Below are 16,567 nucleotides of genomic sequence, written 5' to 3'. Positions count from 1 at the left end.
TGGCAGAATCGCTGGCGGGAATCGCACTTTTATGGGCAATCAAGTTGATGATTTCATCAGCCCACGCTCCTTTTTCAGGGCGACAGCATTGCGGTGGAATGATTTTTCACACGCTGCTGCCACTAATAAATCGATCATATCGAGTGGGAAAAATGCACTTTACAGACGGCGGCCAGGCGATACACCTGAAAGCAGTCAACCTATCCTGCAGCATGTGAGTCTCGTATGTGGGGCGCTTAAAATCGTTGCCCTCAATGACCAGCCGGGAAGGCTTCGACCGCTGCGTAGAACTTTCCCACGGATCCGCTCAACGCAATGCCGGAGTAAAGTGTTGAGTTTTTATTTGTTTGGCAGTCTGACTAACTGATATTTTAAACTTACTACTTGATTGCCTCGATCGCTTCGAGTGTGCTTTAATATTTTACCATACAGCATTTCGCTCAAAACATAATCTGGTCGGTGTATCTGTTTACTTTATTATTTATTAATAAACTTTCCGCTTTTGGAAAGTTTCCACTCGGTTCCCATTAACTTCGAGTGCAAAGCCGAAAGAAGCACAAAAGCAAACTTTTTGCTCCATATTCCGCTTTAAAGACAGAATGAGGACTCGAAGGAAGACCGGCTTTTATTGATTTTAGAAGTTGAATCAGACTTTGGTCCAGCTTCATGCTTTTGAATAAATGATGGCTTCATGAATTACTTGCCTAAAGTAAATCCGCAGTTTACCAAATCCTTTAATGAGAAGTGTAAAATCCAATGTAAATGTTGAAACAGAATAAAGAAGCCAATAAATGACTTCATTCGTTGAAAACGAATCACGAATCAATTGCATCGTAATCCAGGACCGTATTTTTCTTTCGTGTCAGATTCTGTGTCGTTTTTGTTCGTGCTCAAGTTTATTGCTGCCAGTTCGATGACACTATCTCTCGCACTGAACATGAAAAATTGCACCAGGAAGAAAGCGTAAATTAACATCTTAATTAAAAAACTTCTTCGCTGGGTGCCAGAGCTCTACTTCTTCCATCTCCCAACGCTACCCCGACAGCACACCGCTAAAAACTTTCCATCCATTCTATCCATCTCGGCGCTGTCCCTGTTCGACTATATAAAGTCGTTTTATCTTATAATTCGTTTAAGTTCTCCCGTTCGTTCAATTTGCCTCATTATTTAATTTCACCCGTGCATTCATTAATCTGGATTAGATTAGGCGGAGCGCGTTCGATTCCGTTGCTTTCGCCGCAACGGAGAGAGCATAAGCCCGGAAGCAGCCTGTACTGAACTAATTGTTGTAAACTTTGTTGCGCTTTTTGTTTCTCCCTCAGGTGTTGGAGTGATCCTGGTGACCGTCAGTGGAGCAGCCTGGCGGATGACGGCTCCCGGGGCGCCACCCTGCCTCGGACTAGGTTCGACTGTGGATTTGGGCCGCTGTTCGCGACGACCCTGTGGGCGGGGGGGCAGCACACCGCATGGGTTGCTATATCCGGAGTTCCAACATCGACCGCCACCACCTTCCTACCAGGCTAGCATGCAGGAGTACAGATTAAGGTGAGTATTTAGCGAACTTTAGGATAACGAAATGAATCATTTGTATGATGTATATTAATCGCTTTCAAGAAGGTGTTTTTGAGAAAAAAAATCGTTAACAGCTATAAACGTCAAATGCATCAAGTGCGGATTTACTCCCACTTGATTCTGTGAAAATATAACAGACGAAAATTTATTTTATTTTATCCACATTTTTGTATCTGGAGTGATAATTGTTCCGGAGATCTCTCTAAAGTAGTATTCCTAACTTACTAGTACATCCACTATTTTGAAAATTTTCAACTCATAAACAAAATCAAAGTTAGAGCAGAAAGTGTTTATCGTGGGTTTCAGAATTATATTTTTTTTACGGATGGATTTTATCGACCTATGAACGAAAATGAAATTGCAAACAATCCTGATCTGATTTTCTAACACTTTCTCTTTCTCTTTATAACCTAAATTGGAAAATCTCTTTATATCCTAGATTGGGAGTAAATTTATATGCAATGGTTTCTCGAGCTTTATTACTGGAAATTTATCTCACCATTCGCCAAAATCAGACTAGATTTTAACACGGTGATCATTTCGATTCTATCACGCTTTGCCAAAACATTGTGAATTAAAAAATCCCCTATGTAACGATAGGTAACATTCGACATGACTCCCCCACCCAAAATTACGTAACGCTAATCAGCCTGAACCCCCCCCCCCTCCCCCCGAAATGTTAAATTTCGAGCAAACATTACGGTTACGTAACTGCGTCTACTACCCCCCTCCACCCTACGTAACAATAAGTAACGCTGACTCAACCCCCCTTCTCCCCCCCATCATGGTTACGTAATTTGTGTACGACGCCTAATGATCCGTTCTGTGGTAGCAAGATTATAAGCATATGAAAATGATACATATTATAACATCTGTTACCACTTCAGAATGCGACCAAAAAGTGGGCTCGTGATTGGATAACGCCACTATTTTTTATTTAATTTTTAGTTTATTTTTTCACTAGTTTGATACTGAAAAGATATACCTATTTTTCTACCAATAGTTTTGGGCAACGTGCCTCTTTCGATAAGATCATAAGCGTTCAATGTTCGTTTAGTGTTAGTAACATAATACGCATTTGAAGAGGGAACGTTTTTGTTACACTTTCTACAGTATGCCACCCTATTAATGTAACGTAGTCCTTCGTCAGAGGTTAGCGAATATTGAAGAGTTCGAGTTTGGAAATCAACTTGACACGCTGGATAAACGATTTGAACCAAAAACCAAAATTGATCCACCTAGTGGTGAGAGCCAGCCTTTTTCATTCGAACTTATTATTTATTCAAAAAGAATTACACAACACTCTCATTTAAAAAAATACTCCTTGAAAATTTCTACTGGATTTATTTTCCACTTTAAATAACGAATTTCTGGTAGCCAATAGCACAACTATCACGAACATTCAAAACCTAACATTCACACACATATGAGCATACATTAACACTTACACATGCAAATACCATGAAATAAATATGTTTCAAATACATCACGCGAAAAATACACTGCCGACTTATTCTATTCACCCCTAACTACACACACTGCTGTGCAGGCGTTGGTTATGCGACTGAAAGAAATGTCTCATCACACACAGGAGAGTCAGCTGACGCTGATAACTCTTATAGACCTATGTGATCGAGAGCCAGTCTGAGTCATGCCTACGAGTGCAACACAACAACGGAAGGTGCTCCGTAGGGCTAATTTTTTTCGAATTAATTTCTATCTTTAACAACGGCTTTTACCCGATAACATTCAAGTTCATTAAAGGTAGACAGTGTGTGCAGCCGGGAAAAAAACAGGCGAACTGAAGATATGATACAGATTTAGAGAAACATACCGCATCCGGACGGGACTTGAACCCGCAGTCTCCCTGACTACTTTACTGGTTGCCGGAATACTTCCTAAAATGGCCAAATTCTGCCTAATCTGGTTATTATCTGATAATTTTAAACAGTCTCCGAGCTACTTGCCTTTCCATAACTTTTAAACATTATGATGGTTTTAAAGACTAGTTTATTTGGTCCATTGAATCCAACTATGTTCAGATCGGTTGTGTAGTTTCTGTGGTACCTAATTAAGTTTTGTGATTTTTACAATTTAGTACATAACGGACAAAGTTAAAGCCCAAGCAGACAAATTGTCCAAGGTATCTTGCAATGGTCCTTGCAAATCAACAGCTCCTGTAACAGAAACCACGCTGTTGTCTGCAAGTCTTATCGTGCATAAATTTGCCAGACATGCGTCAATGTCATTCACATAAAAATTGTAAAGAAGGGGCTCAAGCATGAGCCCTGGGGAAGACCCATGTAACTAAGACAAAATGTTGCCAAATCACCATGCGTAAAATACATATGCTTTTCGGACAACAAGTTATGCAAAAAGTTGTTTAAAATTGGTGAAAATCCTTGTCGGTGAAGTTTGCCCGAAAGAATGTCAATAGAAACGGAATCAAAAGCCCCCTTAATGTCCAAGAACACAGATGCCATTTGTTCTTTGCGAGCATATGCTAGCTGAATATCTGTAGAAAGCAACGCAAGACAATCATTCGTTCCTTTGGCACGGCGGAAATCCTGATAGTAGACCACTTGATTCGACCCAATGGTCTAAACGACGGAGTATCATGTTCTCCATCAATTTCCGGATACAGGATAGCATTGCAATCGGCCTATAAGAGTTGTGATCAGAAGCTGGTTTTCCCGGTTTTTGGACGGCGATCACCTTAACTTGCCTCCAATCCTGTGGTACAATATACTGCTCCAGGAACTTATTGAATAGATTCAATAAGCGCCTCTTGGCAGTGCCGGGTAGATTCTTCAACAAGTTGAATTTGATTCTATCTAACCCAGGTGGGTTATTTTTACAGGACAGGAGGGCAATTGAAAATTCTGCCATCGTAAAAGGTGATTCTATCGTGTCGTGGCCCGGAGACGTATCGCGAACAAAGTTTTGCACAGGAACAGAGTCCGAAATACTTTCCTGTCAAAATCAAATATCCACCGGCTTGAAGACTCCTCGCTTTGGTTGACCGTTAAACGATTTCGCATTCTTCGGGCTGTGTTCCAAAGAGTGCTCATCGATGTCTCCCTCGACGTTTCGTTAACGAACGCCAATATCCGCGTTTTTTGCTCGTACCAAGCTTATAAACCAGGTCTCTAGCTCCAAATACCGCTTAAAGTCGTCTGGTTTACGTTTCACCCGAAAGAAGGCCTTAAACGCGTCAGATTTTTCTGTGTAGACATCGGAGCACTCTTTGTCCCACCACGGAGTGGGAGGCCGTTCTTTGATCGTCACGCCGTGATATTTCTTCGTTTGTGCTTGTAACGCGGCGTCGAGAATCAAGCCACCGAGGAGGTTGTATTCTTCAAGTGGTGGGTGATGTTGAATCGACTCGACAGCTTCTGAAATCATTCCCTCGAATAAATTCCAATCGATATTCCGTGTGAGGTCATACGGAATATCAACTGATCGCGTGCGAATTGAACAATTATCAATTGAAATATGAATAGGCAAATGATCGCTATCGTGGGGATCAAAGACTACCTTCCATATGCAATCCAACCGCAGCGATGTTGAACATAAAGATAAATCTAAAGCACTGGGGCGCGCTGGAGGTTTCGAAAGGCGTGTCATGTCCCCGTGGTTTAATATTGTCATGTCAAAGTCGTCGCAGAGGTTATAGATCAAAGAGGAACGATTATCATTAGAAGGGGAACCCCAAGCCACGCCGTGAGAGTTAAAATCCTCCAAAATCAAACGTGGGGAGGGAAGATGTTCTATTAAATCAAAGAGCAGCCGTTGCCCAACCTATGCTCTGGAAGGAATATATATTGAGGCAATACAAAGCTCTTTACCTTGTATTGTCATTTGACATGCGACAGCTTCGACGCCTGGGACCGAGGAGAAGTTAATACGATAGAAAGAATAGCACTTCTTAATCCCTAGAAGTACTCCTCCGTAAGGGTTCTCTCGGTAAAGGCGAATTAGATTAAAATCATGGAAGTTAGGATCTACATTTGAAGTGAGCCAAGTTTCACAGAGGGAAAATGCATCACATTTATGCTTATTAATCTAAACTTTAAATGAATCAAGTTTGGGGATGATACTTCTACAATTCCACTGCAAATAGAGATAGAATCCTTCATCTCAGCCGATGAATTAGCCATCGAAGAATACGATCGCTGCAAGGAGGGGCCATTTAGCAGTCAACTGCTTAAAAACGTTCTGACTGTTGGTAGAAATGCCAGCAGAAGGCTTTTAAGAGGATCAGTTATGTTGAAATTTTCAAAAATCCAGTCAACAATATCTGAAAACTTCAGCAGTCCAGATTCTGGCTGAATCTTGGACGAAAAAGAAGGAACAGTTGGGTTTTTGATGTTCCTAGAAGTGCCGGAAACTCCTTACTTGAATTCAGTTTTGTCAATCCCGGAAGAGTTTGCTTCGGATTTTCTACAGCACTTTTTTGTTTTTTAGTATCAGTCACTTGAGATAGAGACCTTCTCTGTCCTTTCCTAGGAAGCCTAGGGGAAGAAAGGTTTTTCCTCTTCCTAGATTACCCGGGTTCAACAAAAGAAGGTTCCTCAACTGAATCGTCAGAATCAGACACATCGGATGGTCAAAAAGATTCGGGGAAGCCAGTTTGATGGCAGCGGCCTCTTTGAGCATTTCTGCGAAAGTGCGCGTAGAGCGCTCTTTCAAAGACCGCTTGATCTTCTCTTGGCGCTGTTTGTACGTGGGACATGCAGACAGCTCATGCGGAGTCTGCCCACAATAAAGGCACTTTTCAGCACCCTTATTACAGGCGTCATCCGCATGTTGCTCTCCGCACTTGCCACAACGTGCATTATTGCCACAGTGGGAGGCCGTATGGCCCAACTGTTTACACTTTAGGCAATTCATTACCCGCGGTACAAACAAGCGCACGGGTAGACGCACCTTCTCCACGAGCACATAGCTCGACAGAGCAGACCAGGAGAAAGTCACGCGAAACGAGTCTGATGGGGTGTAAGTTTTTACACCCTTGTCGAGCAATACTGAATGTAATTGCTTACATTCGAGTATCTTGACTGGTTTAAGGCTGGAATCCTTGAAAATGCCTTCTCCAGCCTTCAATAGATCCTCGACGGTCAGACTCGATTCGCTGACCACACCGTCGATCTCAACTACGCGAGCTGGAATGTACACGTGGTACTCCAGCGTGAAGAGCTCACAAGCAGCAATCTCGTTTGCTTGCTTGAGGTCGGACACAAAAACACGCAGCTTATTCGGGCGTACTTTGGTTATTTCAGTCACGGCTGTAAACCGTGCCAGATCTCTACAGATTTGTATTGTGTTCAATGCTTTTACTTTCGGCCGGAAAAATACAGCCCTTATACCAACTTTGCCCTCCGGATACTGCTTAAGCCGATGGGTAGCTTTCTGCGGGGCTCCATTTTTTTTATTCTCGCTTATTTTTCCGTCAGTCTAGTTCCGCCACCGTTGTAGCCAATCACCGACGCCCATTTTTAACCCTTGGAACTTTGTATCCGGGAGGGCTAGGCGGTGGAACGAGTGGGTTTTCATCCCCGCGTTCGTCGTCCATGTTGGACGCGTGAGCCACACACGCAAAATGCCAATCAGCAAAGAATTCTGTAGAAGAAAACCTAGAAAAAAAACTACTAAGCTCCTGTAGCCGCTCTCCACAACAATCAGCGCATGGGCGATGCCAATATCCAGTCCTTCACACATGAGTCCGGTAGCAAAAGCTGCAGCCATTCCAGCCACACAGCAGCACCAATACAGCCAAACAGCAGTGCGCCGGGTACTGGATCTCTTACAGTAGCGATACAACGCAGGAATCTGTGGCGTACGGTAGCAAAACGCGATGATGCGTTCCTTTGTCTTCAATAGACGACGGCAACGAGCAGCAGTGCACACGCGATACAATGCACGGTGACCTTGAAGGCGGAATACTGGTCGGCATTAACGAGATCGAAATAAAATTGCGACCGAACACGACGAGAGCACAACTAGAAATTTAATCTTAAAAGGCTACCACTTCAATTATTTTATTGCCTACTGAATGAGTGAATATATGATTACTTTTGTCCTGTAACGGAAAACGTGATTGGAAGGTGGTCGCAATCCGCGTAAAAACCGCGTTAAATAAAACCTGACTGTATTTCTTGATGATAATGGGAAGCACATATCGAAATCATGAATTTCCATGATCGAACCGATTGCATTCTTAAGGTAATCTTTTGTAGTTTTTATAAAAAAAAAAATTAGACTTTTAAAAAATGAGCTATTTTAGATAAATGAATTTTAATTTTTCTTCTAACTTTTTTTCAAAAAATTAATATTTTTTTTAAAGTGTAGGGTAGTTTGGGGTAATTTTGACGCCTGGGGTGAAAGGGACAGGTGCTTTATCTTGGAAAGTATTACTTTTTTGGTTCCATGTACTACTTCATTCTTTCTTTCAACTACTTAACCCTACCCAACATAAAAATTTCATGGTTTGCTGTGATAGATGCACCGCAGTGCCAATGTAAGCAAAGGAAACATCAAAAGTTGATATTGCTGTAAGTTTGACGCTCATGTATTTAAGGTTTTATGAGAACTTCTTCAACGTTTTCAGTCTTATCAGCTTTGCAGCCGTGTTTGTCTAGTAATAGGCTACATTTTGATAAAATATTACGATAACATAGTGGAAAAAATAGTGGAAGAAATTGCGTTTTTTTTTTTGTAAGGCACTCTGTTTGGGGTAAAATGAACAGTTTTTTTAGGGTGGTATGGTCAAGTGAGTTTGAAGTAAATTCTTTTGTCAGACTGATGCCGCGGGCATAAAATATTTTGTACACAAAGTGTTTAAATTCCCCCGCACAGTGGCGGGTTTCTGAATAAAAGTTGCAAAAAACCTAAATTTTTTTCTTAAATAATTGAAAACGACGTATAATGCCAATTTTGAGGTGCTGAACTCATTTCCAATGTCAGAAAATGTTATTCACCTAAAATGCCTTTAAACCTTCCTTGTTATCAAATTTATTTTTTGTTCAGGTCATGCTCAACATTGGTATACTTGTTCCTTATCGAAAAACTTTATACCCATATTTTTTTGTACTTAGGGTGATCCTTTTTGAATTAAGCTTGCCAAAAATAAACAATCATTTTTCACGCACACTGGAACACACACTGACACACACACACTGATACACACACTGATACACACACAGACACACACACTGACACACACACCGACACACATACACACACACAGATGAACACACACAGATGAACACACACAGACACACACACACACAGACACACACACAGACACACACAGACACTCACACAGACACACACAGACACACACAGACACACACAGACACACACACACACACACACACACACATACTGTCATACACACACTGTCATACACACACACTGTCATACACACACACTGTCATACACACACACTGTCACACACATACACTGTCACATTTTTACCCTGTCGACATTACCCCAAACACTGTCCATATTACCCCAATAGCTGGTCCATTTCACCCCTAATGATTTTTTTATGTCCGAAAATCATTATTTTTATTTTGTTTTTTTTTTTGTTCTTTTGACCTCAATATCATGATTTTTTCGTTTAAAAATAAAGAAAACAGGTCAATATTACTATAATACACTACGTTTATGGGATAGAAAACACAGGCTACGAAATAACAAAAGTTTTCTTTATGGGGTTTTTTATTACTCTAAACTACTCTATATTTTTCTCGGAAAGACAAAATTATTATCTACAACTTTGCCCAGGACGATACACCGATCAAACAAACCGTTTTGGTCCTAAAAATATTTGTAATCATCAATACCTTCCCAGAATAGCATTTTTCAACAGCTTCTCAAAAATGAGTCGTGTCCCAAAAAATTGAACCAATAGCACGGAATGGCATCTTTTGCCTATAGAAACGTCTATGCAAAGTTTCAGCCACATCAAAATGGACAATTTAAAAAAAAATATTGAATATATGTCTGCCTGTTGAACAACTTCATCCAATCTGGGTGAGTTGCACTCGGCGAACAAACTTTAAGAGAAGCGCTTTAGAAATGTTCAAAAACTGCATATTTTTTAGTTCCAAACAGGTTTGAGTTGGTTTGTCTCAGGGTTTTTTTAATTTTTTTTTTTGATTTTCTGGTTTATAACGCGCTACTAAAACATGACCGTAGGTATTAGTAGGAATTAGAGTTAAAATATGAAGTATATCAGAAAAAAATATTCAAAAGAGGAATTAAAATTAAAAGTTTGAAAAACTTATCACTAAATAATGTAAAACAGTTTTTTTTTGCATTCATAGTGGTTTTTGAAAGTAGTTTTTAAAAGCAAAGCTATCTTTTTTTGTTTTCTTGAGTACTTCATTACAAAAAATCAAAACTATAAAAAATATAGTAAAACATAAGTGAAAATTTTTTTCGAACACGCATGTCGTGAGTGTTTATGTGAATAATAAGACAAGGCAAACAAAAGGCAATAACACAGAAAATTGGAACCAATAAAATACAGAATTTAATCAATAACTCCAATAACTTAACTAAGTAACTAGACCAGTAATTTCATTTCTGGAAACAACAGCTTTTTCAAACAAAAAATTATGGTTATTTTCAAAATCTTATTTGTCTTCTAAAAGAGCTTTGGGCTTTGGTTCATAAAATATGTAATAAGGATATATGCTTGGCTGATGCAGTATAGAAATGGATTTTAAAACGATACACATTTTATACCCTTGACCGAAACAAAATAAAGCACCTGAAAATGCTGTGTTATCCGCATACAGTAAATAACATTAGCCCTCTCTCTGATTACTGTTCTATCTCTAGTGTGCACATCAAGCACACAAATCCGTTACATTAAACGAAATCACTGCGATTTCATTGCAACACCAGTTTATCCCACCATTACTCAAAATTAATTATACAGATAATAGCACGACCAGTCTGAATAATTCAATTACTAATTAAAACAATTTCGCAAATGAGATTTAGACAAATGGTACATTGGAGAGCAGTTTGCATTTGCATTTGAAGTTGTATACATACACACACTGGCACACATACACCGAGAGATAGTCACTTTTCCAACACAGGAGCCCCTGGCTCTTGCCGTCCTGAACCTAAAGCTGTTAGATAGCTGATGGAGTGCCGAAAGGCAGAACCTGATAGTGGCGCGGTATGACAAAGTTTAGCATGCAGACCATACCCAGCTCTGCCAGCTACTGTCTACGTGGTTGCTTTCACGACACTGCTGATATGAAGTGATACGTGTGTGATTTGTTTCTCCCGGTTACCGGCGGACGTTCCCGAAAGTGGAGCCGCACTTCGCGCAGCCTCCAATACCGAGTGCGGTTAGTCAGTAGCGTGGTTAGGCTGGAAGAAGGTTGGGTTTTCACATTAAACTACATTAAACGTAAAGGAATGTTTGTTGTGCTGTAGAACACATTTATACTCCTAATATTGCTCCCCTCACTAATAATTTTCCGACTAGTCTCACCTGAGTGCTGCATGCTAATTATTTAGATTAACAATTTGCACATTTATCTCTATTACGGACGCTCTGTCTCGGGGGAAAATGTTTACACTTGCTCGTACCTACTGGATGTTAGACGCATTTATTGCATTAGAGTTACTACCAGGTACCAGGGGTTTATCATTTGAAATGCTGAATCGAAATAATGAACGTTTCCACACACCGTTCCGTGAAGATGCTCATTTGCTGTTTAATTGCCACTGTTTATAACACTTCATCCACAAATACCGACATCTATTTCATCTGGTGAATTTCCTCTGCTTTACAGGCTTCTTCTGCTGGATAGAGATCGCCAATCTGGAAGAATGCGCAGCACGGCCTCACCTCCGCCTACATATCGGTCTAACGTCGGGAGTCTCCTCAGGTAAGTAAATGGATACTTCATATTTCGACGCAGTTTTGTGACCGTGAAACATTTCGGCTGCACGAGTGGCCCTGACAAACAAAAATCTCACTTTTGCGACTGTTGGACTGACTGGCAGAGTCGGAATCAAACTTTAATGCATCCACAATAATTATGAATGACCGCTGTGCCTTCTGATTGGATTGACTTGTAATTAACAAACGTTAATAAATGAATGCAATTTGCACGTTGTCATTCGATTAAACGCTTGAATAATTAATTATATATGAAATGAAACAGTGATTAATTATGTTGAAAAAAAAACTTTTTTCAACAGCGCAGTGTCGTGCGACTGGTTGAAATAAAATGCAATACTCGCCCCTTTTTGCACCGGTGGCGCGATGACGAATGAAGCTTTTCGGTTATGTGTTTTTTTTTTTGCTTCTCTTCTAAAAAAGGAAAGCACAATGCGAAAGAAGAGCGATTTGAGCATACTTTAGGAGATGATGGAAAAATTATTATAATCCTACGGAAAGTGTTAAAAATATATTTCGAACGCAATCAAAGACGTATTTGTCAAAAATATACATCAGAATGCACTTAACATTAAAAACTTCGACGTAATGGAAATGGTCGAACACTGTTTGTATTTTGTTATAATTTTTTTAAATATAAAAGTTGAAAAAAAAATCTTTAATTTTGCAGCTCTTTTTCAATTTCTCTCAGTGTTAAACATTTTTTTTCCTTTATTATAGAGACTTTCAATCTTCGACTGGTTCGTCCTAGTGTTAAACAAAATACGATACTCTCTTGATTTTGCATTTAAAAGCATTTTGCATTCTCATAAAAATTACATACAATATCTTCTATACTTGAACATAAAATACAGTAGTGGGTCAAAAAAATTTACACATTACATACTGGAGCATCTGTTGAACGCCTTTGGGGCACACTGTTTCCAAATAGATTTGAGAGCCACAGTGTCTTCAGGAAAGTTGATCCGTCAATTGTTCTTCATTTTATAGAAGTTCCAATTTTATGATTAATCCACTAAACAGTGAGAAGCGAATTTTTCTTTTTCCATTTTTGCGTATAAAAACTCACTTTGTTCGGCAAAATTGTAGCTTATTTTATAAAAAATAAATTTGCACAAGACACCATACTTGAAATTGAAAGGAACTTTTGTGGAGTTTTCTACAGATTTTTCGAACTTAATTTTTATTTTTAACAACGGCTTTTACCCGTTATCATTCAAGTTCATTAAGCAGACAATGTGTGCAGTAGGGAAAGCGAAAAATAAGCGAACTGGAAATATGATACAGATTTGGAAAAATATATAGCATCCCGACTGGACATGAACCCGCAATCTCCCTGTCATGGTGTTTTTATATCGATGTCATCCAATTATATCAAAGTCGAGAAATATGCGAAATTTTGTGATGATGGTGCGCTTTTCTTTCCACGTTTCGATTTTTGCTCTTCGTACTACACCTTTCAAGGCAATGTTGAACAGAAGGTTTGAAAGCGCGTCCCCTTGCTTCAGTCCATCCAACGTCGTGAAAGTGACTGATGTCCGTCCGCATGATGTTGATCTCTTCAGTGTCATTCAAAACAACTTTATCAGTTTCGTTTCAAGCATTATCTGCCACAGCTTATTTCACTTGACTGAGTCGTGCGCCGCCTTCAAATCCACAAACAGATGTTGAGTTTGAAGGATATATGCCGGATTTTTTCTAGGATCTGTAAAGATTCAATCCATCGTGGAGCGTTTCTTCAGAAAACTAGCCTGATATTCACCGACAAAAGGTTCCACCAACGATCTCAATCATAGGAACAGGTTATATGAGAAAGCACTTTGTACGCAGAATTTAGCAACGTGATACCTCTATAATTTCTACAGTCAAGTCGATGGACCTATTTATAGATAGGACAAATGAGGCCTTGAAACCAGTCGTTTGGCATTTGTTAATCCACCTAGATTCGTAAAAAGATTTCATTTGGCAGATACTCGGTTTCCGCCTTCAGAAGTTTGGCCTAAGAACCATCCTACCCAGCATTTTTTTTTATTTTTCAGCCTTTTTAACCTTCGTCTGTGTTGGTGGTTCCATAGCTTGTCTCTCTCTGTCTATTCTCATACTGTTCCATTCAGCAGTGCCTGGAAGTGTTCCCTCCACCAAGCTGCCACCATTGGTTCATCAGTAAGCGGGTTGCCGTCCTTGTCATTGCACATAGTAAAGTTCCTACTCCTGACATTGTTGAAATTCCGCATGTTTTTTCTCGCATAATTGCTCTCAATACAAGATAAACTACTCACCGGTATGTTGAAAGTTTTACTGCATGACGCTGTCGCAGGCCGAAGCCGCATCTTCCTTCGGTTACTTCAAGCTTGTTATACTTGAAAACAACCGGGATATTGGGACACGAAGTGTCCGAACTACCACTATTCATCAATTCTACTAATATACTTCAACTCTACTATTCATCTAACGGACCGTTCACCAAGGGCCGAACGAATAAGAGATGTCCAGCTTCTTTTGTCTTGGGCAGCCGTTCTCCAGTCTCCTCGTACACTAGCAGATCGTGCATCTTCTTCCACCGCGTGCGAGGCCTTCCACGGAGTCGACAGCCTCTTCCTGGTTCTCTACTGAAGATAATTTTGGCGGCTCTCGTCTGGCATTCTGGCTACATGTGAAGCCTGCCCCGCTGTATTACTTTCACTATATCAGCATGATCAGCAATTTACCGCCAAGTATCGACCGCAGAACTTTCCGATCCGTCTTCCTTCAACGTCTCTGCTTCATGTCCGCAAAGGGCCACCGGGAGTATCAGCGTCCTAAACAGCGCTAGTTTTGTGCAAGTTTGCAAACTAAGGGACCTTAGCTGGTTACGTAGTCCGTAGAAGGCTCTGTTTGCAGCTGCAACTCGTCGTTTCACTTCACGGCTCATATCGTTGTCACATGTCACAAGCGTACCAAGATAAACGAATTCATCAACCACTCCAAGTCGCTTTCCATCTATCTCCACCTCAGCACCAACACCACGGGAACTCCCACGCTCCCTACCAGCAACCATGAGCATGTGAGATTTTGTGATGATCGTACCGTTTCTCTCTATTGGGGGCCCGCGAAGCTCTTTGTGTTAAGCAAACGGGGCCGCAGAACCAAAAAGGCTGGGAAATCACTAAAGTAGCGTCACACGAATCAGCCCAATTAGTTTCGTCGGGAAACCGTGTTCCAGCATTATGCCGTATGCCGCCTTAAAATCTATAAACAGATGGTGGGTCTGCAAGTTTGTACCCCCGGAGCTTATCGATGATCTGTCGCAGGGTGAAAATTTGATCCGTCGTGGAACGCCCCTGTTGAAAACCTGGCTGGTATTCGCCAACAAAGATTCCGTTGACAGGATACGGGAGAGAACTTTATATGCGGAGTTGAGCAACGTAATGCCTCGATAGTTGCAACAATCCAATCGATGACCCTTCTTATAGACCCTTCTTATAGATAGGGCTATGAGGCCTTCCAACCAGTTGTTTGGCATTCGTTCATCCGCCCAGATTCTTAGCATTAGCTGGTGGATCGCATAGTACAGCCGCTCGCTTACCGCTTTTAGAAGTTCGGCCGGAATACCGTCCTTCCAACCGGCCTTGCCGTTTTTCAGCTCACTAATCGCCTTTTTCACCTCTCCCTGTGTTGGTGGCTTCACAGCTTGTTCGTCACTCATATTCGTCATCCTGTTCCTGCTCTGGTCATCAGGCTCCTCACCTTTCAATAGCACCTGAAAATGCTCCTTCCAGCTGGCTGCAACTGTCGGTTTATCAGAATGCAGGTCCTTATCAATACACATGACCAGCACAGGAAAATTCCTGTTCTGACTCTGTTCACCGTTCTATAGAAGCTCCGCACGTCGTTTCTAGCATAGCTGTCCTCTGCGCTGGCGAGCATCTGCTCCTCGTACTCGCGCTTCTTCCGACGGTGGACTCTACTTTCGGCAGCTCTGCCTCCCAGTATCTCTCTTTGCTCTAACGCGTAGCCGCAGTAAGCATGCGGCTCCTGGCACGGGTCTTCTCATCTGCCGCTCTCTGGCAGTCGGCATCGAACCAGCCGTTATGCTGTCTTCCACGCATCGTACCTACCACCTCTCTCGCAGTCGTTTCGATGGTATCGTGGATACTGCTCCACAGCCCATTTATGTCTTCCACTCCTTCCTCCTGCTTTCTGCGATCCGTTGAATCGAGATCTCTGGCGTATTCTGCTGCCACGCCATCAGCTTTCAACCGCTGAATGTTGAAACGCGTCGTCCTCTCTGTGCGAGATTTCAGCACGTTCGACAATCGTGCGCGGATCTTACAAACGACGAGATAATGGTCAGAGTCAATGTTTGGTCCCTGGAAAGACCTAACATCAGTAACATCCGGAAAGTGCCGACCGTCAATCAGTACGTAATCGATCTGGGAGCTGGCTTCTCCATTTGGATGCCTCGAGCTGTGTTTTCGAATATTTAAACGTGGTAAGTAGGAACTACAATGGCCATTCCTCTGGCTGCGACAAAGTTTGTCAACCTTAGGCCGTTTTCATTGGTTGACAAGTGAAGGCTATGCTGCGGGGGTCTAGTGTGGTTGTTAACGTCTCCGCCAACCACGCTCGAGGCCTGGGTTCGAATCCCACCGCCGACATAGGTGTCAATGGTTGTGAGTTGGCGTGATCCACTCACAACCAACCCAACTGGTCTAAATTCAATCCTAGACGACACCGGGAGATTTTCTGAGGTGAAAAATTTCTGGGATCACGCCTTCCATCGCATGAGGAAGTAAAGCCCTTGGCGCCGGTCCGTTTAATAACGGGTCGTTAGTTAGGGTCCTGGGTGTGGAGTCGCCTCCCTGGGCGTCGGTGATTGGCCACAACAGTGGCGGAACTAGACCGACGGAAAATAAGCGAGAATAAAAAAAAAAGTGGAGGCTATGCCTTTCAATGACAGGACGGAAGAATTCCTTCCTCCCAACCCGTGCGTTTGCGTCTCCTATGATGACTTTTACGCATAATTTGCATATAAAAATTCACTTCATTCGGCAAAGTTGTTGCACATTTTATAAAAAC

The 16,567-nt window shown here is 41.5% G+C and overlaps 1 protein-coding gene across 4 annotated transcripts in view; it reads left to right on the top strand.

Annotated features, from left to right (window-relative positions):
* The window catches only part of LOC129722666 (uncharacterized), a 395,463-nt gene that overhangs the window by 357,124 nt on the left and 21,772 nt on the right, over positions 1-16,567 (top strand). For all 4 annotated transcript variants that reach the window (XM_055676305.1, XM_055676307.1, XM_055676304.1 and 1 more), the window contains 2 exons: positions 1,323-1,545; positions 11,400-11,495. In XM_055676305.1, coding sequence (XP_055532280.1) covers positions 1,323-1,545; positions 11,400-11,495 — 319 coding nt within the window. The remainder of the gene's footprint in view (positions 1-1,322; positions 1,546-11,399; positions 11,496-16,567) is intronic.

The sequence above is a fragment of the Wyeomyia smithii genome, chromosome 2, assembly GCF_029784165.1.
Source record: "Wyeomyia smithii strain HCP4-BCI-WySm-NY-G18 chromosome 2, ASM2978416v1, whole genome shotgun sequence".
Taxonomy (NCBI): Eukaryota; Metazoa; Arthropoda; class Insecta; order Diptera; family Culicidae; genus Wyeomyia; species Wyeomyia smithii.
This window is presented reverse-complemented; position numbering and strand designations above follow the sequence as displayed.